Genomic DNA, 24,891 nt, shown 5'->3' with positions numbered 1-24,891 from the left:
CGTGGAGCAGAGAGGATGTGGGTATGCTGACATCTGCAAGCCAGAGGTTTATCGAGGTTCAGAAGACAGGCTGGCAAACAACGGCCTTAAAAGCCTCGAAGAAGCTACGAGAAATGTAACTCGTGATTAAGGTAAAGTCATTATTTCATGCTTGCAAGCTAACCTCGTCATTTCTTTTCAGAAGTTTTGTTTCGCTTATTGGCCATTGTTGTTGCCCTTATCTGTCTTCTGTGTCCTCGTAGCCAGAGTAACTGATTAACTAGTTTTAAAGCCTAATTTGTAAGGACTTCTTGCTTGTTTGTCAGCAAAGCCACACACACCGACTGTGTATGATGATGGTAAAATTAATAAGAGGTCATAATGCCTTGTCTTCTATTACAAGCGGTGGGGACGTCAGATTTATCATTATTAATATCCTTTTGAGAGACGGCTGTGCTACTCTGCACAATTTTATGTGACGTCAGATGACAGATGAGGTGAAGTTTCCTCCCTTTCTGCTGATTGTAAGACAAGTCAATATCCTAACCCTTGATATAATCTGACGTTAATGATAAGACCTGTTGCTTGCTGTGTGTGTACTGTGTTGTTGACAACCCAGCTACCACCAGACTGACAGACATTCACAGCCTGTCTCTTCAATCTCCCATCTCTTTCCTCCTTGGAGGTCATAAACGCCTGCAACCAACTGAACTGGGATAGCAGATGGAAGGATAGCAGCTAGCTAGCAGGGTGATTGTCTTTGGTTGTGTGTTTGAGTGTGTCAGAGACTTTTTGATAAAATAGCCTATCCACCGTTTAGATATAGTCCGTCATCACTCATCATACAGTAACCTGGCTCACTTCAAATGGTCTTTGTATTGTATTATATTGTACACGGAATTAAATCCCTCCAAGTGTGGTTTGTGTTGTTGAGAGGTACTTCTGCTTTCAAGGAGTCAAGCATCGTATAGTTTTTCATAGTTTGAAGATGGCCAACTGATTTTTTGTTGTTCTTGTATTGGAGGTAGTTTGGGGGAGTGCTTATCTTTCAGACACCAGTGACACCAGTGTAACAAGTTAACCGTCAGTGGTGTAACCTGTTTGACTGGTGCTATTGTACATTACTAGCTGTGGAGGTATTTACCCTTCTCTCTTGCCTGCTTGACTGTCTCATGAGAAAATGAGCTATGTATTTGTCTGCAGTGCGTTCATGTTCATTCCACATTAAACAAGAAGTGTCATGTGGATGGTTTCCAGATGCTACATAGTGAATCCTCAGTGCTGCTGACAGTAAACTGCAGTAAACACAGCATTGATCTGACTGAGACTCAGATAACATCACACACCACTGACTTGTTTCTTCTGAGCTATGCTAACAGAGGCTATATATGATCAAGCTATCTCATATGCAAGCGTATTAAGGTGACAGTGTAAAAAAAAACTCCTCACTAGAGATTTCGGCTCGAGAAACAAATGCAAATCCCTCGCCTTCTTTTTTCGTTGCACTGCCACTTACCCAAAAAGAAAGTGGGGCAGGCTTTAGGCTCAGGCTGCATCTTAAGTCCTCTGTCAGTTCCTGCTAGTTCCAAACAGCTCCCCGCTAAGGCTATCGGATTCAGACAGCGAGGAAGGTGTGATGGACAGCCAATAAAAGGGGTTTTTGTCTGCAGCCGAGAGGCCGTCTCCATTTTGTAACCTCAGGACTCCCAAGTCCTCTGGCCTGGGCCCAGGCCCGAGTCCTCTGGCCAGGGCCCAGGCCCGAGTGGCCAGGGCCCAGGCCTGAGTGAAAGAGCTGCCTGGGCCCAGGCCCGAGTCCTCTGGCCGGAGCCCAGGCCCGAGTCCTCTGGCCAGGGCCCAGGCCCGAGTCCTCTGGCCAGGGCCCAGGCCCGAGTCCTCTGGCCAGGGCCCAGGCCCGAGTGGCCAGGGCCCAGGCCCGAGTCCTCTGGCCAGGGCCCAGGCCCGAGTGAAAGAGCTGCCAGGGCCCAGGCCCGAGTCCTCGGGCCAGGGCCCAGGCCCGAGTCCTCTGGCCAGGGCCCAGGCCCGAGTCCTCTGGCCAGGGCCCAGGCCCGAGTGAAAGAGCTGCCAGGGCCCAGGCCCGAGTCCTCTGGCCAGGGCCCAGGCCCGAGTGAAAGAGCTGCCAGGGCCCAGGCCCGAGTCCTCGGGCCAGGGCCCAGGCCCGAGTCCTCTGGCCAGGGCACAGGCCCGAGTCCTCTGGCCAGGGCCCAGGCCTGAGTGAAAGAGCTGCCAGGGCCCAGGCCCGAGTCCTCTGGCCAGGGCCCAGGCCCGAGTCCTCTGGCCAGGGCCCAGGCCCGAGTGAAAGAGCTGCCAGGGCCCAGGCCCGAGTCCTCTGGCCAGGGCCCAGGCCCGAGTCCTCTGGCCAGGGCCCAGGCCTGAGTGACAGAGCTGCCAGGGCCCAGGCCCGAGTCCTCTGGCCAGGGCCCAGGCTCGAGTGAAAGAGCTGCCAGGGCCCAGGCCCGAGTCCTCTGGCCAGGGCCCAGGCCCGAGTCCTCTGGCCAGGGCCCAGGCTCGAGTGAAAGAGCTGCCAGGGCCCAGGCCCGAGTCCTCTGGCCAGGGCCCAGGCCCGAGTGAAAGAGCTGCCAGGGCCCAGGCCCGAGTCCTCGGGCCAGGGCCCAGGCCCGAGTGAAAGAGCTGCGCTGACGCCTTGTAGGGCTCCAGTGGAACTGGAGCCTGCTCTGACTCTCTCTCCGCGACTCCACAATGCAGTGTGAGATAGGTCTCTATAGGGCCTCTCTCGCATAGTATGCAGTACGCACACACAGACACTTTCTCTCTTATGCCTTTTCTCAGCAGCTACAATCATTCAAACTGATTCTCCCAGTATTAGGAAATGTGACACAATCATCCTTTCTCAATTGGTAGGAAGGAACATAACATTGTTTGTTTGTTTTGTGCTCGGTTGTGTCTGTGGATAACGTTGTTATGTTATGTGTGTTTAGTGTTATGTGTGCGTGTGTGTCAGCCAGGGATGCAAAGATGATAGATTTTGAGGAAAAATCACGATTTTCACAATTATCTTTATGGTGGCAAAAGTGTGACGTTTTAAAGCATGGTTAAATAACAGTGAAAGGGGATAATTGCTGCGTCCTTCATGTCAGCAGTGTGTTTGGTGAAGGAGGGCTGGGGGAGGGGGGGGAGGGGGGGATCAGCTGTGCTAAGCCTGTCTGGCTGGCTGGCACTGCCACTGTGGGGCCTAAATAGCCCCCTGCTGTAATATTAATGCAGTACAATTATGTGATTACACTCAATGTCAACATAGCTAAGTGCTGCTCGTTACCACCACGCACTCTCAAAGGCTGGCACGCTAAGCCCAGCTGTCACACTTAGTGGTCTAAATCTCTGTCTTTACTGTATCTGAAAACCCAGGCCCAGCCTTAAATGAAATGAACAAAAGTTCATCCTTGCGCAAATATGTCCCACTTAGGTTTTTTAGGCAACTATTGTGTTTGTCGGATCCTTTATGGGAAAGGGCATTCTAAATCTAAAACGAGGAGCTCTTCAAAGGACATGTCCCTGCTATCCCTACTCTAGACAAAGGGCAAGCAAGCCCTGCTGTCAAAAAGCAGACCCTGGGATCAGCGTCATCTCCTGACTCTTCACTTGATAGATCTTTTGATACAAAGGCGTCGTGCACAGGTCACGTGCCGTGACACGTTTGTATGCACTTGTAGTGATTGTGAACTTGAGCGCAAAATTGACAGGATAGGTTACTTTGTGATTGTGCATCGGTTAGGAAAATTGCGAAAGCTTGATTAAACCTTGATTGCTATATCTACAGGTCAAATTAGGGCTGAGCGATATAATTCAGTGTTATCGTTTTTCAGTGGAGTCATTATATCGTGAGTCGTGACATTGTGACACACAGTTCTGTTGTCTAAATTGATGATAACAAGCAAATTTTACTAACTATAAATGAAGTATGAAACATTTTAAGGAATGTTATTAGGTATTCACAGTGAATGCTGGGAAACCTATTGTTTTTGTTGTCTTCTTATACGCTGATTGTAAATGGCTCTACCTCAGTGTCTGATTGGTGAAAAGTTTTCAAATTTGGCACACACATAGCCCACCCCGGTAAGCCGCCGGTCTCTGTGCAAAAAGAAAAGGGTAAGAAAAATCTGCATCATCAGTGATGTCATCGACATTGTGACATCATCATTCTTATTCTTGCTGTAAATGGCTCTAGCTCAGTGTCTGATTGGTCAAAAGTTTTCACTTTGGCACACACATAGCCGACCCCGCTAAGCCGGTCTCCGTGCAAAAAAAAGAGAAAAAATCTGCCTACGGGGGGCACTACAGCGATATTTTACATTTTTAGGCCTTCGCAGGCGGTCGCTATACTGTGAATACCTGCCGAGGGTGCTTGCAGCTTTAATTTTTGAATATTTCTATTTAGTTTGACATCACACCTACTATAACATTCAGTTCAACTGGATTCAAAAATATTTTGCATACGTATATAAATTCTATATTGTTGCAGAAAAAAATCATTGTGATTATCGATTCGTGACATTGATTTCAAATATATTGCCCAGCCATAGGTCAGATTCTACCATACCGTGTTGAAGCGACACAGCAGATGTTACTTGAGGTTTTCCTGGTAACGGCACTGAAGTGAACAAGTGTGACTTAGCTGCTGTGTGACTGCAACACAGTCTGGATAGAACTCTGCTAGATTTACATTCACTGTGAATGCAAAAGCTGAATACAACTGCACATCTCCTGCCGCTGTCTTGCTAGGCTGTAATTTAATCAGCACATTACTGTACTGTAGGCCAGAGTTTAGCCTGGTCCCTCTCAGCACATTACTGTACTGTAGGCCAGAGTTTAGCCTGGTCCCTCTCAGCACATTACTGCACTGTAGGCCAGAGTTTAGCCTGGTCCCTCTCAGCACATCACTGTACTCTAGGCCAGAGTTTAGCCTGGTCCCTCTCAGCACATCACTGTACTCTAGGCCAGAGTTTAGCCTGGTCCCTCTCAGCACATCACTGTACTCTAGGCCAGAGTTTAGCCTGGTCCCTCTCAGCACATTACTGTACTGTAGGCCAGAGTTTAACCTGGTCCCTCTCAGCACATTACTGTACTGTAGGCCAGAGTTTAGCCTGGTCCCTCTCAGCACATTACTGTACTCTAGGCCAGAGTTTAGCCTGGTCCCTCTCAGCACATTACTGTACTCGAGGCCAGAGTTTAGCCTGGTCCCTCTCAGCACATTACTGTACTCTAGGCCAGAGTTTAGCCTGGTCCCTCTCAGCACATTACTGTACTGTAGGCCAGAGTTTAGCCAGGTCCGTCTTTGCCATTTGTTTTGAATGAGCACATTACTGTACTGTAGGCCAGAGTTTAGCCTGGTCCCTCTCAGCACATTACTGTACTGTTCTACCGTAATGCAGCCCTGAGCAGGCGGTAGTACTTACTGTATGTCAGTGTTGATGACCACATCTCTGCTGTGTTGGGGCTGCGTCAGCAGCACACTAGTGACTTTATATGCAAACACAATCTTATCTTTGTTGTACGTGTTCATGTTTAGAGGAGGAATATGACATCACGTAATCATGAAGCTTAATCAAACTCATGCAAATGGGGATAGCTTTGAGTGAGATTTCTTCCAGTCAGGAGGAGCCTGAGGAGCCTTTCACAACCGTGAAAGATGCAGTCAGAAAATTTACAGGTGTGTAGTTCAGATTACAATGAAGGCCAAGTTTGAAGATGGGTGTGTTCTGAGCAAGGGGCCTGGAAGTAGGGCGCCCCACTTTATGCCCTGACCTGGCCCACATTTTGTAAAGATGTGGCTGGTTTTTGATCCCGATCGCAACATGCTCTCTACTTTCATCCTGTGCCTGTTTGTGTTTCTGTGCTGCCCTCCAGAGGCCTGTGTCCTGCAGGACACCCTGACGCTGCTCTGCCAGTCGCCGCCATGAGGGGGCGCTGCTCGCGGAAACTGGGGGTGCTGGCCAAGGCCGCCTTCCTGCTCTGGGTCTTGTGGCTGGCCTACCTCCTCTTGGCGCGCTCCTCTTTCCCCTCTCCTTCCTCGGCGGCGGAGGACGAAGAGGAGCGCAGTCTTCGGGCGCGACAGCTCGCCATCGAGGAGAGCGGGGTGGAGGGCCAGCTGGCCAGGCCGGTGTACATCAAACCCGCCGCGGACCACAGCGCGCCGGGGGAGTGGGGCCGCGCCGCGCGCCTCAACCTCAGCCCCGATGAGAAGAAACAGGAGCAGGACAGTGTGGAGCGCTACGCCATCAACACCTACGTCAGCGACAAGATCTCCCTCCACCGTCACATCCGGGACATGAGGATGAATGAGTGAGTAGAACTTTGGAGGGATGCTCCATCCGAGCCCGTTAAGGGCCTAAATCCCCTTTTCAGACATGCAGTGAACTCGTGAAGATATCCACGTTACTCAGAGGGATTGTATGTATGAACAGAATAGACCAAATCAGCGGGGATGTTTACATTTACTTCCGGGTACCCCTGGGTCCACACATTATAATGGCGGTGGACGGCACAAACTGACGTGTTGAAGACAAAAACAGACAAAGAAGACAAAAATGGTTCGTCCGTGTTGTGATGTTGTTTAATATCATTCATAACAACACTTTCACTAACGTTAGTGGAGACCAGACTAGCTAATTTACCTGTTGGACCAGACCAGAGTAGACTTGAAGCTAAATTAAATTAACGTGGCGTCAGTAGCTCTGTCTGTAACGTTAGCGAGTCTGCAAAAAAACAGCGAGTTTGACAGACAAACAAACGTTATTAGCTAGCTAACACTACATAAAACAAACACAGAAGAAAGGCTAGATACGTCGGACAAGCATGTTTACCAACCGTTTAACCATTTAAATTGAAAGTAGTCGGCCGAAAACAACGAGAGGGTTTGACAGCATTTATTTGACAACACGCACATTTAAACCTGCCGGCTTTCACCAAGTGGTACCCGGAAGTAAATTTGTTTACATGGTGACGTCACGGTGATTTGGTCTATAGACCCTTTTCACAAGGGGGCCATTTTGTGTCGAAAAGGCAGGGTAAAATTCCAATCATGGAAGTTGGAAACCCTCATTAGTGTTTTGCTTGCACCTGTGTTTACCCTGCCTTTTCGACACAAAATGGCCCCCGTGAGAAGGGTCTATTGTCTGTTGCGAGTGTGCGGCCGCCCAAACTGATCTTACCCACCCACGCCCCTAGTACTATGTTTGAATACTACAGCATAATGGCCAGAGCGAGCGAGTGGGCGTGTTGATGACATTGGGAGTACTTCTGTTATATTATTAAATGGCACTTTCACAAACCATCAATGTTCCCGACGTGCTATTTAATTTCATGAATGGAGTAGTTACGTGGAGGTTAATAGTTACGAGAGCCTAATTGGTGAGTAAACAAGTACAAGTTGAATCAATGGCTTCTTTTCCTCCCGGTCTGCCTGTTTGAAACGTGAAAATGCAACAACAAGATGATAGTGCTTCATTAGGCTATATATTTGTGGGGAGAAATACATTGAAAACGGGTCAGCTATGACTTGAATGCCACTTGTAAAATCGCCTTTTGCAGCGTTTAACACTACCGCGATCACATCATCGATTGCCATCATCATTGCCATCATCATTTGGCAGCCGGCATTTGGGCGATGTGCAAACAGGCGCTCACTTTTTGGTACATCACAATTACCCGTTTTATTCTAACCCTATGGCCTGAATAATGCGTTTTCTCATGGAGTGGAGAATTGCTTTCCTGAAATCTATCTCTGATGTAGTCTACACTGAAAAAGTCTGTCTAGCATAAACACTGCGATTCCTGCAGCACACCCTCCCCCGCACACACTCTCTAGTCTCTAAACACGGAGGACTTCCCCATGTGTGAAAACAACAATGCCTCTTGTATGAGAGGGTAACTCCGGGGTCCAGACCTGATTCAACAGACATAGTCCAGAGTTCATGTCCTACTTGTCTGAAATTGGTTTTTCAGTTGATGAGTAATTATTGCTTTCTTTCCTGGAAAACTAGCCTAAACACATCTTTGGCCTTGTATTGAGCGGATAACAACTTTACAACTGGGCTGTGTCAGTGATAAATTTGTCAACAGTCACGAAGTTGAGCCCTTTTACTGGAATCAGTTTTCCACTGGACGACTAGGAATTAGGATGACGGCTGTCCGTCCGGATGCACTGCATGGCTTATTGAAGTCTGTGTAAGCAGCTCTCTGCTTGAAATCAGGTATTTTCCATCCAGGGCTTTTTTTCCACAGTTGTTCTCAGCTGAGCCTCTGTGATGATGGCAGTGCAACACCAGCTATGATCATGTCTTTTTCTCAGCCTTATATTATTATTATTTCTTTTTTCTGTTTTCTGGTCAAGCCAGACAAGCTGTCCCTGGAGTGTACCGACAAAGCTGCTTAGTCCACACGTGCAGAATGTACATTTTCTCTAGTAGTGGATGAATGGTTATCTCCGAGGACACATATTCAAACGGTTGAAAAGGTGAAATTCAAATCGATGATCTCTTAGCAGGGAGCCGCCTGCAAAGCCAACGTTTGGCTGATAAGGTGCTCTGATCCTCTCCCTGGGCCGGGGGGAAAGTGGCGGGGATGTTACAGCGCGGTGAGATGCTGATATGTGATAAACACAACGTCAAACGCGATGCCTTTTCAAAGATAAGATGCAAGACAAGACACAGCATGCTCACTAGCATGCGACAGCATAATATCCTGCTACAGTTAACCTGCTGTGTTTCACCTATGCAGAAGAAGTCATAACCATGCTTAAGTTATTTTGTAATAACACATTTCTTTATTAGAGTTATGTATGTATTTACAGTATGTATGTATTAGATTGATGTATGTAGGCTGAGATTCTGCATGGTTTTTAATATTTTACATGATTTTAATAACAGAATAAGAGTGGATTGTGGCTAGGCCTGTGGCCATGCTGTCTTGTGTACAGTTTGGGCTTGCCCTCCCCTCTCCCATGTAGCATTCACTCTGCCCCCCCCCCCTTCCCCCACTTCCTGGTGTGTTAATCTGTTTCTCTCGTTCTGTTGTTTTGGTCTTTGTTCTGTTTGCATTAAACCTGTTTACTTTCATCTTCATCCACTCTTTGCCCTCCCTCTCCCTCCCTGCTCTCCATCTCTAGCTCTCTCCGTCTCTGTTTGCTTGTCTTTCTGTGGTCTCTTCCAGAGCATTGCTGTGGTATGTTGCTCATTGGTGTGATAACCCCGCCCCCTCCCCATCCATATTTCCCTGGCCCTTTATTGTTTTAATGGCTCCCATCTGGATTAATGGTGCATTCATGTGCTCCTCGGATATATCGTATTTACCAGTGGTGACGTACGTAGTAATTACGACAGGACACCGTTCAAATGCTCTTGGTCGGAAAGAGCAACAAACATGGACACTTGTTTTCTCGTGGCTGGTGTTTTCTTACTAAAAGCAAGTAGTGGGTCATTATAGTAGCTACATAGGCCATAATGTGCAACTACTAAAAATAAATGACAGCTACTATGAACAGAATAACAAAATATATAACTTTTTACAGTCAATTGGTGCCACGGACTCCATACTTTCCGCAATTAGTCCCGAATCCTCACGCAACGTCGGAAACTCGTGTAGTATCGAAACTTCCGAAATTGCCACTCGTAAATACGACATTGAAGGGCCGTTCATGTGCTCACAACTAGTAAATACGGTAAATACGATGAACGCACGAAAAGACCAGACACTGCACTAGCTAAGTGGCCAAATGCAAAAAATATTCCTTAATCCATAATTATGTTCAGATAGTTAGGGTGCTACTTTTAAACAGTGGAACTGTTTGTAAAACTACAAAAAACATTAAATAGTTAAAATGGGGTGAATCAATTGCTGCCCGAGCTACTTTGATGCAGCTTAGGCTCCTCCTCTTGTTTTGGGTTGTGTGGGTGTATGATCATTCACACTCCTGTTGTGCTGGAGCCAGGGGTTTAATATACATTTTAATATTTAATATACATGTAGGCTACAAATGCACTGGTATACACTGTACATATACGTGCTCCATTGTTTCAAGCACAAAACACTAGCTCTGTCCTCTCTGTCATCCTCTCCATAGATGCCGAGCCAAGAAGTTTGACTACCGGCACTTACCGACCACCTCTGTGATCATAGCATTCTACAACGAGGCCTGGTCCACCCTGCTGAGGACCATCCACAGCGTGCTGGAGAGCACACCTGCCATCCTGCTGAAGGAGATCATCCTCATCGACGACGACAGCGACCGAGGTCAGACGCTCTTCCCCAGACCAGACGCAATGTTTTCTTTTTGTCCTCTGTGAAAAAATGGGTCATGGCATAAAAAGTCTGCTCTGCGCTGAAAAGATCACTATCAGATTTGTTGCAAGTTGATTTCCAAAACAAAGACCACTGACAGAGTCAGTCTTGGCCTAGTTTAGTAAAAGCCTGTAAATTGAAGCGCAATTGATGCTTTGATTTCAAAGTCTTCCAGTTCTTACAGATGCTAACCTTTAACAAACAAGTCAAGCAGGACCCTATAGTCTATATTTAGAAGACTATTGTTTGTTTCAGCATTATGACAGGTTCATAAAGACGTTAAAAACACTGAATTGTTTTGCTGTTACAATAAAACATCAATGCTAAGTAGACACATTTTGTTTCAATGTTGCAATTATCTAAGCTGACATCTAATATCTCATTATCTCAAATCTAGAATCCACTGTCATTTAGGACTGCAGTCTGCACTTCGGGCATTGGTGATCTCCTGTAGGAGAAGAAAGATGATATCTCTGGAACAACGGATAGATGAATTACATTAAACTATAATTAAATTAAATTAAACACTTTAACTAACACTTTAATTAAATTAAAAGGCTGTTACAAAACACCGTCCAAAACAAGACCAGGCACTTTCCACTAATGATGGAATGGAATAGGGATGCACGATATATCGGCAATCATATCGGTATCGGCCGATGTTAGTCATTTTTTAACATATCGGTATCGGTCCGATGTTGCAATGTTAATATCGGTTATGGGTATCAGCCAAATTCTTCACATTGAGATGAAATAATGCAGTAAATCTATGATTTATGGGCTTTTACAAATGTTTTTGAAATAAAGAAATGCATTACTTTTTCAAATTCAGTGTTTACATGTGTTTTTCAGTATGTACAAAATATTATTATCATAGAAAAGTGTTTTTATCCAGATCATATCGACATCGGTAAATATCGGTTATCGGCCATAACAGCAATGTTAATATCGCTTATCGGCATCGGCCAAAATTTTCATATCGGTGCATCCCTAGAATGGAATGCAACAAGGTTACTTTTAGAGGTTCAAAACTCCTCCAAGTGGTCGGCTTTTGATTTGACAATTTTTAAGGTTATAAAATACGGGTGTTTTGTTAACACTACTACCATCCTAAACGAGAAATAAGAAATGAGAAACTGTAAATTCCTGTCATGGTTTGAGTACCAGTCTGCTCCAACCTCTGCTTGTCTCATTGTTAGATATTGTGTGTGTGTGTGTGTGTGTGTGTGTGTGTGTGTGTGTGTGTGTGTGTGTGTGTGTGTGTGTGTGTGTGTGTGTGTGTGTGTGTGTGTGTGTGTGTGTGTGTGTGTGTGTGTGTGTGTGTGTGTGTGTGTGGACAAGAACAAGATATAGCCAATTTTGCGCTGTCTCAAACAGAGTTGCTACAGTAAACTAGAATTGCTTGTGGAGTGCAACTGTCAGAAGATTAAAAGCTGCAACACTGTTTATGGCACATGTGTGAGTTGCCTTCTGCAGCTCTGTACGAGCTCTGAGAATGATACTGCTTAAGTCTCAGAAACTAGATATAGGAGTGTCTTGATGTCTGTCTGTTACTGGAATTAGTATTCGGTCCCCACTAGTCTTGATGCCTGTCTATGTGCGTCTGAGACATGACATCATAATGATGATGTCAGTGTGTGCACTGACCTCCCATGACATCGTTTCCTCTCCTCTGACCACCCTGACCAAGTGGAATGTTAGACATGCCACTCCCCGACCACAAGTGCCACTGACTCCAGACGGACGGGGACCCGGAGAACTGAAGAGCTATTATCTCTTTTTTCCAAGGGGGTTGAACAGGGTTCACAATATCAAGTCCTCTGTTGATCTTAGTGATGAAAGGAGTGAGGGGATCCTTATTTGATTTATTTTGATTTGTCACATAACTGGTAAAATAACGCCTTATATTACTGTAATTACATTTATTCACTCAGCTTAGGGGAATGCATTTAAGTGAACAGGTGGTTAAAGAAAGAGCAAAGATATGCAGGCCGAGGGCAGACTAACATGTTTCAGATAATGATCGTGTGTGTGTGTGTGTGTGTGTGTGTGTGTGTGTGTGTGTGTGTGTGTGTGCGTGTGCGTGCGTGCGTGCGTGCGTGCGTGCGTGCGTGCGTGCGTGTAATGTACTGTAGGCTATCTGAAATCCCAGTTGGCAGAATACATTAGCAGCCTGGAACGTGTGCGGCTCATCCGCACCAATAAGAGGGAAGGGCTGGTCCGGGCGCGGCTCATCGGCGCCACCTACGCTACGGGTGACGTACTGACATTCCTTGACTGCCACTGCGAGTGTGTCCCTGGCTGGATCGAGCCCCTTCTGGAAAGGTGGGTTGACCAAATTGGATTAGTAAAACCTGATTAGGCTCAACTCAGCTGCTGTAATTTGCGATGGGGTGCAAATATATCATTTAAAAGAAGGGAGAAATCAATTTAAGATTATTCGATTTCTTGCAAGGTCACATTTTGATACTGAACTGAACTAAACTCAGGAACTAAACAAATCAAAATCAAACACAATTCGTGTCGGTTTGATTTTTGAACACTGTCATAGTGTCAGACTGTGAGTAAATTGAATTGACTATTGATAGAGTGATGCTACACCTATCCAAAAGCAGTTCTTTATGTCTGAAAATACATTCTACAAATATGAATGAACTGAGATGGAATAAAAACTAAAGCTAAACCAATCCTAGGACACCAAGTCTGGATATTTCCTAAAACGAAATTGAAATACAAATCAAAATTGAGAACCATATTAAAGCCCAAACTAATGTACCCTGCTGAACTATATAAATCTTGTTCTCTGGTGCCGTCTTTTGGCCTCCCCTCTCCCTGCTGTCTGCACGCTGCATGGCCTCCCCTCTCCCTGCTGTCTGCACGCTGCATGGCCTCCCCTCTCCCTGCTGTCTGCACGCTGCATGGCCTCCCCTCTCCCTGCTGTCTGCACGCTGCATGGCCTCCCCTCTCCCTGCTGTCTGCACGCTGCATGGCCTCCCCTCTCCCTGCTGTCTGCACGCTGCATGGCCTCCCTGCTGTCTGCACGCTGCATGGCCTCCCCTCTCCCTGCTGTTTGCACGCTGCATGGCCTCCCCTCTCCCTGCTGTCTGCACGCTGCATGGCCTCCCCTCTCCCTGCTGTTTGCACGCTGCGTGGCCTCCCCTCTCCCTGCTGTCTGCACGCTGCATGGCCTCCCCTCTCCCTGCTGTTGCACGCTGCGTGGCCTCCCCTCTCCCTGTTGTCTGCACGCTGCATGGCCTCCCCTCTCCCTGCTGTCTGCACGCTGCATGGCCTCCCCTCTCCCTGCTGTTTGCACGCTGCATGGCCTCCCCTCTCCCTGCTGTTTGCACGCTGCGTGGCCTCCCCTCTCCCTGCTGTCTGCACGCTGCATGGCCTCCCCTCTCCCTGCTGTTTGCACGCTGCGTGGCCTCCCCTCTCCCTGTTGTCTGCACGCTGCATGGCCTCCCCTCTCCCTGCTGTCTGCACGCTGCATGGCCTCCCCTCTCCCTGCTGTTTGCACGCTGCGTGGCCTCCCCTCTCCCTGGTGTTTGCATGCTGCGTGGCCTCCCCTCTCCCTGCTGTTTGCACGCTGCGTGTTCAGGATTGGCGAGAATGCGAGTACTATCGTGTGCCCCGTGATCGACACCATCGACTGGAACACCTTTGAGTTTTACATGCAGACGGACGAGCCCATGATCGGAGGCTTTGACTGGAGACTGACCTTCCAGTGGCACGGCGTCCCCGAAGTGGAGCGCAAGAGGCGCAAGTCCCGCATTGAGCCAATCAGGTGACAATATGATACTTTACAAGGTCTACTGCAAGTCCCGCATCGAGCCAATCAGGTGACAGTATGATACTTTACAAGGTCTACTCACATGGCAGAGCCCTTTTCAGGTTGCCCACACCAGTGTTGTGTTCCTTAATCTTCTTGTAACCAGCCGCGACGTGTGGCTGGTATTGTTTTCACCGTGTGTGTGTGTGTGTGTGTGTGTGTGTGTGTGTGTGTGTGTGTGTGTGTGTGTGTGTGTGTGTGTGTGTGTGTGTGTGTGTGTGTGTGTGTGTGTGTGTGTGTGTGTGTGTGTGAAAGAGAGTGATCATGGTAAAATGTGGTCCCCAGAAAACTATTGTAGCAGGAAGTACCACAGAAGTAGTTTTGAGTACTTTGTGTTAATATTCTACCCGGTTGTGACGATAGCGTGGAGGTGGGGTCTAGTTTTTAGTTTGTGTATAATTCAACTTTAGTCTGTTGTCTAATGGAGATGATAACAAAAGTATTTTTCTCATGCTATCTGGAATATTATCACTGAAATTGAAAAGGCTGTTAAACACCACACTTCTCATGTGTTCCGCTCAGGTCTCCTACGATGGCAGGTGGTTTATTTGCTGTGAGCAAGGCCTACTTTGAGCACCTGGGCACATACGACATGGGCATGGAGGTGTGGGGAGGGGAGAACCTGGAGCTGTCCTTCAGGGTGAGTGCAGTTCTCCTTCAGAGTAGTCTCTTGTTTGTTAGTATGATCAAGAATAGACAGAAAGATTCATGAATGGGCTTTATTGGAAACCTTGTGAGGCAGCTGGATTCACACGAGATCACCATCACATGATCGCATGATGAATCCATCCTGCCACGCTCTAATCAATTGCTTTGATGGTGGTTTGGACCAATCAACGTCCTATGAGGCGTCTACAGGCGGGCGGGACCCCAGCGAGAAGCGATAGACAGACGGTTCATCCAATCGCCTGCCAAGTATTTCTTTTGGAAGTGCCTGCCCCTTTTAAATGCTTTCCTGAGTGAGTTCCCAGACGGTTCTGTCATGTTAGTTTATTGTCTTATCACCGAAATGAATATTTATTTGTCATAGTTGACTATAGCCTCTGATCCTTATTCATCCGTCTCAGCTGACATTCAGTGTGTTGTGGGTAGTGGGTGTGAGACAGACACACATCAGTGTTGGATCACAGTGTGCAATGACATCCGAAACTGCACCCTGATAATGGCTGACAGTGACACCTTGTTGTTACGCTGGTGTCCCTTTTCACTTGTCTGCGTCAATCAAAACAGATTTGTGTGTGTGTGTGTGTGTGTGTTTGTGTGCGAGTTTGCTGCATGAGTGCACAAACGTAGCCAGTGTGAAATGTGTGTGTGCATGATTTATAGTGTGCACGTGGTCACAGCAGTGTTGTAGTTGAGTCAAGTCAGACTCGGATTCGAGTCTGAGTCCTCGACTCATTTTCAGGACTTGTGACTCGACTTGGACTTGAACATTCATGCATTTGGACTTGGAAGTTGGAAGACGGGCTTGTCCGTTACGAGAGTTTTTGGAAGTTGTAGATGAGGACTCAGACTTGTTCATTGATAAAGACTTTTTTTGGGGGGGGGGGGTAATTGGCCCTAATAATTTGGCATAAGATATTGATAGCTATATTAATACCGTGACATCATTCAGGCACGTCACGTGTGTTCCGCTTCCACCTACACCTACATGTGGATTCACGCTCATGTTCAGTAATCTGGACTCGACCTCAATGGGGACTCTACTTCGACTCGACTCAGATTCTTCTTTGGTGACTCAGACTCGAACACTGGGGACCTGAGACTCAACTCAGACTCGAGATATAGTGACTTGACTACATCGCTGTCACAGTGTGAAGATGACTAGGCTGTTCCCCCGACTGATGTACTGTATGTATGTGGAAATAAAATGCTTTCTCACTGGGACTTTGGCCCATACATCATTTATGTTTTTATTTATGTTTATATAGTTATATTTATAGTTATTTATGTTTTGTGAATTGGTGTTGAGAATGCTCAAGGAAAAATATGGTGCAGTAAAATGTCTTACGTATTAAGAATGGAAAGGAATGTCATCCAGTGGCCATTTAGCTATGGATATATGATCATGATTTTGCCTCGTGTAATTGGAACATAACTCAGACAGCAACAAATATCAAGTTAGCAACCTTTTATTCTCAAAGGATATTTTCTCTGTTTCTTTGTGTGGAGAAAAAGCAAGCAATTATACAATACAATACAATACAATACAAATAGATGCTATGATTGAATCGGAGTGAAAATCAAATGCAGTCATAATATGTCTCATGACAAACAGGTTTGACCCGACATGGATGAATTGCATGGGATGAATGAAAGCAAAGGTACACAGAGCACACTGCTCTGTCATTCAGAGAGGATCTCTTGCCACCAACATGATGACATTAACAATGATATTTAGATTGCCAAGACATTCACTGGCATTCACTCAATATACAGTGCAACCAGAAGGACATACTGCAGATCAACTTTTGTTTTAAAATATTGGTGTCAATAGTTGTGAACTAATTTCTGATACCTGGCCTTGGTGCAGGTTATAGATACAGATACTGTATACAGGGGTTGCTCAGGAGGCATGGAAATTCATAATACGTAGAAAATGTAAAAAATAAATAAAAAAAAGTACCATGTTAACAGAAACGACAAGGATCTCAAATAGCATATATCACCTCCCTCCCCAGGTGTGGCAGTGTGGGGGCAGCCTGGAGATCCACCCCTGCTCCCACGTGGGCCACGTTTTCCCGAAGAAGGCCCCCTACGCACGGCCCAACTTCCTCCAGAACACCGTGCGAGCTGCGGAGGTTTGGATGGACTCCTACAAACAGCACTTCTACAACAGGAACCCCCCAGCCAAAAAGGTAGGGCAGTCACAGAAGTTTGAGTTCAATGTCAATCAATGCTACAGTTTGTCTAGTTTTGTGAAGTAGGCGGAAAGCTACGACAACGTCTCTCAAATCATATTTGGACAAACACACACGCTGTGGTGCAATATTTCCAGGCAATTCGCTCTACCTTTGTCTGCCTGTCATACTGTATACCTGCTACCTGGGAGCTTGATGTGAAGGTAGATTGGGAAACCCCATTCACCTGACGCTAAGCTGAAGCTCTGCCAGACTGCCAGTGACACCATGTTAATATGGTAACAAGAGGATTAACTGACGTTGGAGTGAGATGCTTCATATGATATGATTCACCTGGCTAAGCGTCAGTTGACATTTGAAACGCTGTCTATTTGACTGGGTCAGGTGTGTGTGTGTGTGTGTGTTGTACTGTATATGCGCCATGCCTCTCAGGTTCAGAGCATTGGCGGCCATCAAACTTTCATGTATCTCAGTTTCACCTCTGAAAAAAAAAAGTACATTATTAATGTCAGGGATCTTTGATCAAAAGATAAATTAGCTGCTCGGGGGCGGGGGGGGGGGGGGGGGGGGGCGCATGGGGCTGCCAGACCAGAGCAGCAGCACCAGATCTATCAGGGAGTTCTCGTAATGCGTGTTAACAGACAAGCTCTCCTCTGGGACGGGACCTTTTCTAAACTGCTGAGCTATAAATCAATCCTAATGGATTGAACTATTACATAATGCTTTTCCAGGCATTTAGTTACATATTGAATTGGATTTCAAACTAACTTCGGGGTGGAAGACTACTTCAAGGTCTCTTTGCAGATCTAAAAAACAGCTGATGTCATGTTTTCGTCTGGATTTTTTTCCGTTTTTGCCGGATCACTTAATTGGTATTCTTTTCAGTAAAACAAACTGAACAGAGAGTTTATATATCATAGTGCAATTACCAATTATTTCACAACTATAAGACGATATGCACATATGGGGTATGTGGTTGGGTGGTGTGTTTGTGGGGGTGGGGGCGGCAAGTGTTCCTATATCATAAGGGGGGGGCCTGACAGAAAAAGCGCTGGTTTTGCCCATGGTGATTCTCTGTGTACTCTTTACTGCCACAATAGCAAATGAATGTTCTAAATGTTTGTCTACAAGAAATTCTGCAGTGATATTCCACCCTCTGCCATCTTCAAAGCAAATGGGTGTATTTATTTTCATGGCTTTGAGTTGCTCAAGGCGGGGTGCACCACCTTAACAAACACAGCTATCTAGAATATGCAGGCTGGACCAATCACCTACCATCAGCCCATGGTTGTTGATTCATCTACATGTGTAGGATTCAACCATTGCTCCAGGATGTAGGCCACAGTTATTAAATATTAACTTTTACAGTATGATGGCGTGTTTCAAATTCATCATAAAATGACACAAGCACAATAAAAGAACAATGTGTTGTAATAAATAAAGTCATAGGTGACACTGACTCTACAAACTTAAAGATGGTGTGATCTTGACATGTCACTGAAGTGTGTCTTAATTAAAGCGTTAACTATAGCATCCTCTCCTGACAACCAAATGTAACCACTGCTTCATCGATTCTACACCTTTGGAAAAAAGGGCTCATGTGCAGCGTGTGCTTTCTTCAACAGGAGACATACGGCGATATCTCCGAGAGAGTCCTGCTGAGGCAGAGGCTGAAGTGCAATAGCTTTGACTGGTACCTGAGGAACATCTACCCGGAGCTGCATGTCCCTGAGGACCGGGCGGGCTGGCATGGTGCTGTGAGTGTCCACTCTCTATATCTGTATTCCATGATCTACATTTGATCTATTACTGTCAGGCAATTTGCATCCATTACTGGTTTGCATTGATCATTGATCTTATGCGATCTGCAGCTTCGTGGCGTCGTTATTCAAGTCAGAAACTAACAGGATTTCAGTGGTGTCTTAGTTCCTTAATTCGGCATGTTTTTGATTGAAGCAGGATGTAGGGGCGGGTCATTACACGAGGGGGGGGGGGGTGTGTGTTCAAAAAGTGGGCGGGTTGGACCAGGACAAACAAAGGCGTGAAGTCTGTTACATAATGTACATAATGCAATGGGACTACGCTCTGGAGTTGTAGTTCACATAACAATCCACTCACGCATATTCTTAAACTATCATAAAAAGTGCTTTTTCCACACCAAAAGAACACAGAAAAATGGTCTGTGGACACACACCCTAATCGATTTCTTATTCTTATCTCTCTCTCCCAGGTGCGTAGCTCGGGGATCCATTCAGAGTGTCTGGACTACAATGCTCCAGAGCACAGTCCCACAGGGGCCCACCTCTCTCTTTTTGGCTGCCATGGCCAGGGAGGCAACCAGGTAGTTGACTCTGTCTCTGTCCATCTCACTGTCTCTCATGGACATCTTCTATCTCACTGTCTCTCATGGACATCTTCTATCTCACTGTCATGGACGTCTTCTCTCTCACTGTCACAATCTCCCAGCCTCTCTCGCCCCAGTGGTAGATGTATCTTAAAATGACAACGCTTTCTAGTGACCCCCTAAGAAGAGCTGACACAGTTCACAGCAGAACATTGCACTCTGCTGGCTTGTCCAGCATGACATGAATGTAATGAGGGAAAAGCAGATTTGATATGGCACACACATACAGTATATATACCCACACAGGAGCCTTGCAATCTACTCTCAGTACTTTTAAACGGAATGCTCTCCAACTTCCATATTTGATGGATGGATTCCCGAGCAGCATATTATTTGTCTGCCAGGATGTATATTTAATATTGCGTCAGTTAGACACAGCCAATTTCTCTGAATCTCCACCCTGCTTGATATCTCTGATTAGCCCATTGATGCGCCCTCATCAGGTGTCCCCAGCCACAAAAAGCAGCACGTGTGACGGAAATCAATGTTTCCACGGCTCGCCTCTGAAACCAGAACCTGTGCGCCCCCTTATTGCCCCCCCCTCCTCCTCCTCCTCCTCCATCTCCATCCCGGGCCCGCACAAGAACCGGGTTCTATTTGAAAGATACATGAGCCTCACAGGCAGAATGAATGGCACAGACTGGGTAAATAAGTTTGAAGCCAGACACGGCTCCCCGGAGTCACTCTTTTATTAGAAACGCCCCTCACGAGCCCGCCGGCCCTGAAAGATGTATGAGACGCGAAGAGGAGGACGGCAAGGTATGAAGATTGATTACCTGGCCCTCCATTTAAAGGGCAGCCCGGGGAGCCTGGTGTCCTTTTGTCCCCGACGGGGTCTGGATGTCGAAACGACACCAGAGGGGAGAGCCGGGTTTGTGTTCACGTCTGGTTGATTTTCGAGGGCCAAGGCCTCTGTCTGTGCTGATGAGATCCCTCGACACTGACTCACCACGCAACGCTGGCTTAGCAAGGAGCTGATCCCACAGCAGAGTGAGAGAGACAAACACTCACCTGATCCCACAGCAGAGTGAGAGAGACAAACACTCACCTGATCCCACAGCAGAGTGAGAGAGACAAACACTCACCACGCAACGCTGGCTTAGCAAGGAGCTGATCCCACAGCAGAGTGAGAGAGACACTCACCACGCAACGCTGGCTTAGCAAGGAGCTGATCCCACAGCAGAGTGAGAGAGACAAACAGCCTGTAATCCTAGCAGAAGAAAAGAAGCCAGCCCTGCTCTATTGTGCTCGTCCAAACGCTTTGTGAGTAAAGACGAGGGATTAACCTCCAGCGACATATTTACCCAAACAAAAGAATCTGTTTCTCCAGGAGGCTCGCCGCCAATACTTTTTTCCAAATGCAGACTCACGGCAAAGAAACACGCATCCATACACACATACACAAAATATATACTGTACATCTAATTGACCAGAATAGAGACACTGCGGAGCGCGTCATCATTAAGAAACCACGCCCAGAACGGGAAAACGGGGGGAAACAACTCCTCCCCCCCCCCCCCCAAATCCTGGCGTTCTCCTATGTCATGTGTTGCACACAAAGATCATATATACGGCAGTTGAACACTCCGACCTACTTCCTTGACAGCTAGATCCACATTTTTCTTCTCGCCAATTCTCAATGGCTTCCTTGTTTTGCTCGGGAGTACAAAAAAACTTTCATTGGCAGTTTTTTTTACATTTGTTGTCTGTGCAGCCCCCCACACAACAGCTTTTAGCTAAGTTTAATTCAAGGATAATGACGCTAATGTATGGGAGTGAATGGAGCGCTTTCCCGCTGTGATGGCCGGCCGTGGCCTATTTCATGCAGTGTCTCTATGGGGATAGCAAAGCTAACTGTCCATTTCACCATGCCTCTCTCCTGCACCAGTACTTTGAATACACGTCTCAGAAGGAGATCCGCTTCAACTCCGTGACGGAGCTGTGTGCCGAGGTGGCCGAGGGACAGACGCAGATCGGGATGAAACACTGCCCCCGAGACCGGGAGCCCAAGCCCCCCATCGTCATCTGGGAGTTCAGAGATGTGAGCGGTGAACACACACACACACACACACACTCTCTCTCTCTCTCTCTCTCTCTCTCTCTCTCTCTCTCTCGCTCTCTCGCTCTCTCGCTCTCTCGCTCTCTCTCTCTCTCTCTCTCGCTCTCTCTCTGTCTCTCTCTCTCTGTCTGTCTCTCGGCTTGTATAAAACATACTTTTACACATTCACTTCCAAACCACTGATCTCCGCCTGTCCTCATTCTTTTCAGGATGGGACCCTCTACCACCCTCACTCCGACATGTGTGTCACAGCGTACCGCACGTCGGAGGGCCGCACAGACGCGCAGATGAGGCGCTGCGCCCGCGGAGACGCACACCAGCAGTGGAAGTTTGAGTGGTAGAAGGAAGAAGTCATATGGAAGTTGGAGGAAACCTCAAGTGGCCTTCTTTGACCTTAGTGCAATTACTCCGGCGGACGCCTTCGCCGCCGCTCCCAATTCTCTGGCGCTCTAAACCTGCACTCTGTTTGAACGGGACTGACTCACACAGGAAAGTCACTTTAGGCCCATGATTGAACTGGTTCATTGCTTTTATACGCATGGGGACGACTGAACAAGTGCAGATTGTGTTGGAGTGCAAGAGAATTGCAAAGCAGCGTTTCTTTGGTCTTTTGAAGGGAACCAGCTGAACTTCAAGCTTTTGGTTCATTGTTGAATCATGTGCTTTCATCCAAGTGCCTCTGCAACCAAGATGGAGGCCAGCGCATACACCTGAAGTGTCAATATTATTTATGCCCAATTTAAGGGGGAGAGTTAACCTTTTTCAAACTCTAGCCCTACCAATGATGATGTCATCACAATCCTGTTCCTCACAGTAGCTCTGGAATGTTGGGCAAAAACGAATGCGGTCAATGTGGTCACACGCCTGTATGTACAAGCTGACTGAGGCTGACTAAAACTTCATCCACAGTGCACCAAAGTGAAGACGTGTGTCTGAACTAGATAACATTTATTGACAAATAAAACTGTAAAAAATAACTATTTAAAAACATTTACAAAAGAGAGACATACATACACATATCTACCGTATATCGATACGCACACATACGTATAGGGGCAATGTTTGTTTGTTTGGCCGGCCACAGCAATGCCATTTTACGTGCAATCGGGCTGAAACTTTCAGGGGGTGTAAAGAGCACCCGTGCGGGTGACCTGACTGAGCCGGATTTTTTAATTAGGTGATTGCCCTAATTACCTAATGATGTGATAAGTGAACTCAAGGCACGCTCAAGCCCCGCTCAAGCGATCGTTCAGGATTCAGTTCTATTTTCCAAGCGTGAAGCGTGAAGCTGCCAGGCATGAAGAAAATGGAAGTTGTGGGAGGGTTCAAGGCGCACCGGAGCCGCGAGCCACCTTCGCCTCGGGCCTTTCCAAGCCGACCCAGAGCCAGTCACGGAGGAAGGCACATCGTGGTACAGGGCAGAGTCACGGTAGGCCTCCTGGCAGAGCGTGCAGAAGTCAAACTGGCAGGCTGCCGGGTGCAGGTGGCCCGCTGGGCCTCCGACAGGTGGGTGGCGGGCGAGCCGCAGCGTTTACAGCGATGCAGAGAATCGTGCTGGCCGCCATGCTTGTCCTTCAGGTGGCAGGTAAGGGACCCCTTGCTCTGGTACCGGTTCAAGCACAGTTCACAAATGTGCTTCCCGTTGCCTGCTTGTAGACGCTGTTTAGGTTCTTTTGCCTACTTCTTGCTCTTAATGATGACCTTGTTAGTTTTTACCTCCTCGAGCTTCTTCCTGTGGCCAAATTCCTCCCAGCTGGGAGTCTCCTAGGGTGGGAGAGCCATCCCTCTGCTCTCGATTGTGCTGGACCTCTGATTTCCAGAGCGTTTGCAGATCCTGGACAGACTCTGGCTGCCTTACAGCAGGAGAGGAGGCTGCTGCAGAGGCAGTAGACCTCTTTGAAACTGTCATTAAAGTAGATCTCAGTGAGCTTCAGTCAGCTTGGACATACAGGAGCGTGACCCCATTGACCTTGCATTCGCTTTTGCCCAACTTTCCAGAGCTACTATGAGGAACAGCATGGATTGTGCTGAGAAAGAACTCTACCGATCAACATCATCATTGTAAGTAGCAAATGGGACTAGACTTTAAAAAATGTGAACGTTAATATGTTCTCTCTCTCTCTCCTTTTTCAAATCTTTTCAAACTATTTGTCTGATGTAAGGACTTGAAAGCAGTGAGAACGATTTGACTGTCCAGCACATGAAGAAGTGCCTTGAAAACAAAGTGTTTTCTTTGAAAATGAGATGCAAAGAGATGTTGCACTACAGAATGTTACTCTCGTGTGTAATGAATATTTTTGATAACTTGGGGAGATTTTAAATTAAATTGTGATGTTTACTGAATTTGTTTGAGGGTCTACAATTAACTGTTGGGTTTCGCTCAGATTAACTTGTGCCAGGAACGTGAGGCCAATGCCGCCCCCCCCCCAACTAGCAAGTAACTAACATGCTCCATCATGTGAGAGGAAAACAGGGGGAGAGCGCTGCGCTCATGCTAGTCTGCTCCTCAATTCCACTGGATTTGGAGCCAGTTTCATGGTAGAATGCCGCCTGAACAAGACTTGAAATGTTTATTGAGCATTTTTACCAGGTGCAATTTGCCCCAGAGGCCTTAGCGAGATGACAGGAATGTTTTGTAGTCTTTTCTTCCCTGTTGTGTAAAATTAAGAACTCATCCATCACCGTGCCTTTGAGAGACGGGGGAAGCATGCCCAATTGAACTGTGCCAGTTGAAGTAATGAGTGCAATTTAAATTCATATTCATACGACTTCAAAACTATATACACTAACAATGTCAAGGAATGAGGTAAATCGAGGTAAACTTTCAACAATACCTGGACATGGTAGGTCGCTGTAGCACGTGTTGAGTTTTGACGTTCAATAACCTCAGTCATAAATCTCTGTCTTGACGCACTCGATTTTATTTCGTTTCACAAAAAGGCCTTATATTAAGAGACGGCACTCTTCTTCAACGTGGCTGTGCCAGACTGTTGCTAGAGAGACACCTGTCTTAGTACTTGAATCAATAGCACCAGCACACTCCTCTTTGTTTCCGCTGAAGACCACATTGTTTCTACTGGGATTTGAGGACCAATAGATGTCGTCGTTATTGAAATGTTTGTGGAATAGCAGCTGTATTGTCGGCGACTGCTTATCACAGAACGGTCTCTGTGGTCTATTGCATTTATGAATATGAGATATTCATGCTAGTTGATGGGTGGTTGATCATTTGAAATGACTCGTGTTTTGTGTTTGTAAATAATGCTTGGGTTTAAAGGGAGTGGAGGGGGGCAGTGCTAACTTTGAGCATCTCTGAAACTACTGATAAAGCAAAGGGGATGTTGATTGCTTGATATGAAGAACAGGGTAATTGAAATGGGATGGATGGTTTGTAATTGTATCAAGTAAGATCAAAGCTGTTAGACTGATTGAAAGATTAAAAAAC

At 46.7% G+C, this 24,891-nt stretch overlaps 1 protein-coding gene across 1 annotated transcript; it reads left to right on the top strand.

Annotated features, from left to right (window-relative positions):
• poc1bl (POC1 centriolar protein homolog B (Chlamydomonas), like) lies at window positions 1–24,891 on the top strand. The gene is made up of 11 exons (XM_083646546.1): window positions 1–131; window positions 5,863–6,297; window positions 10,076–10,245; window positions 12,429–12,618; window positions 13,892–14,077; window positions 14,645–14,762; window positions 16,804–16,980; window positions 18,609–18,740; window positions 19,214–19,324; window positions 21,276–21,428; window positions 21,656–24,891. The coding sequence occupies exons 2-11, from the start codon at window positions 5,912–5,914 to the stop codon at window positions 21,785–21,787; spliced, it is 1,755 nt and encodes a 584-aa protein (XP_083502672.1). The 5' UTR covers window positions 1–131; window positions 5,863–5,911; the 3' UTR covers window positions 21,788–24,891.

Source organism: Poromitra crassiceps (genome assembly GCF_964638095.1).
Source record: "Poromitra crassiceps genome assembly, chromosome: 11".
NCBI classification, from domain to species: domain Eukaryota; kingdom Metazoa; phylum Chordata; class Actinopteri; order Beryciformes; family Melamphaidae; genus Poromitra; species Poromitra crassiceps.
Note: the sequence above shows the minus strand (reverse complement) of the source record. Positions and strands in the feature narration are given on the sequence as shown.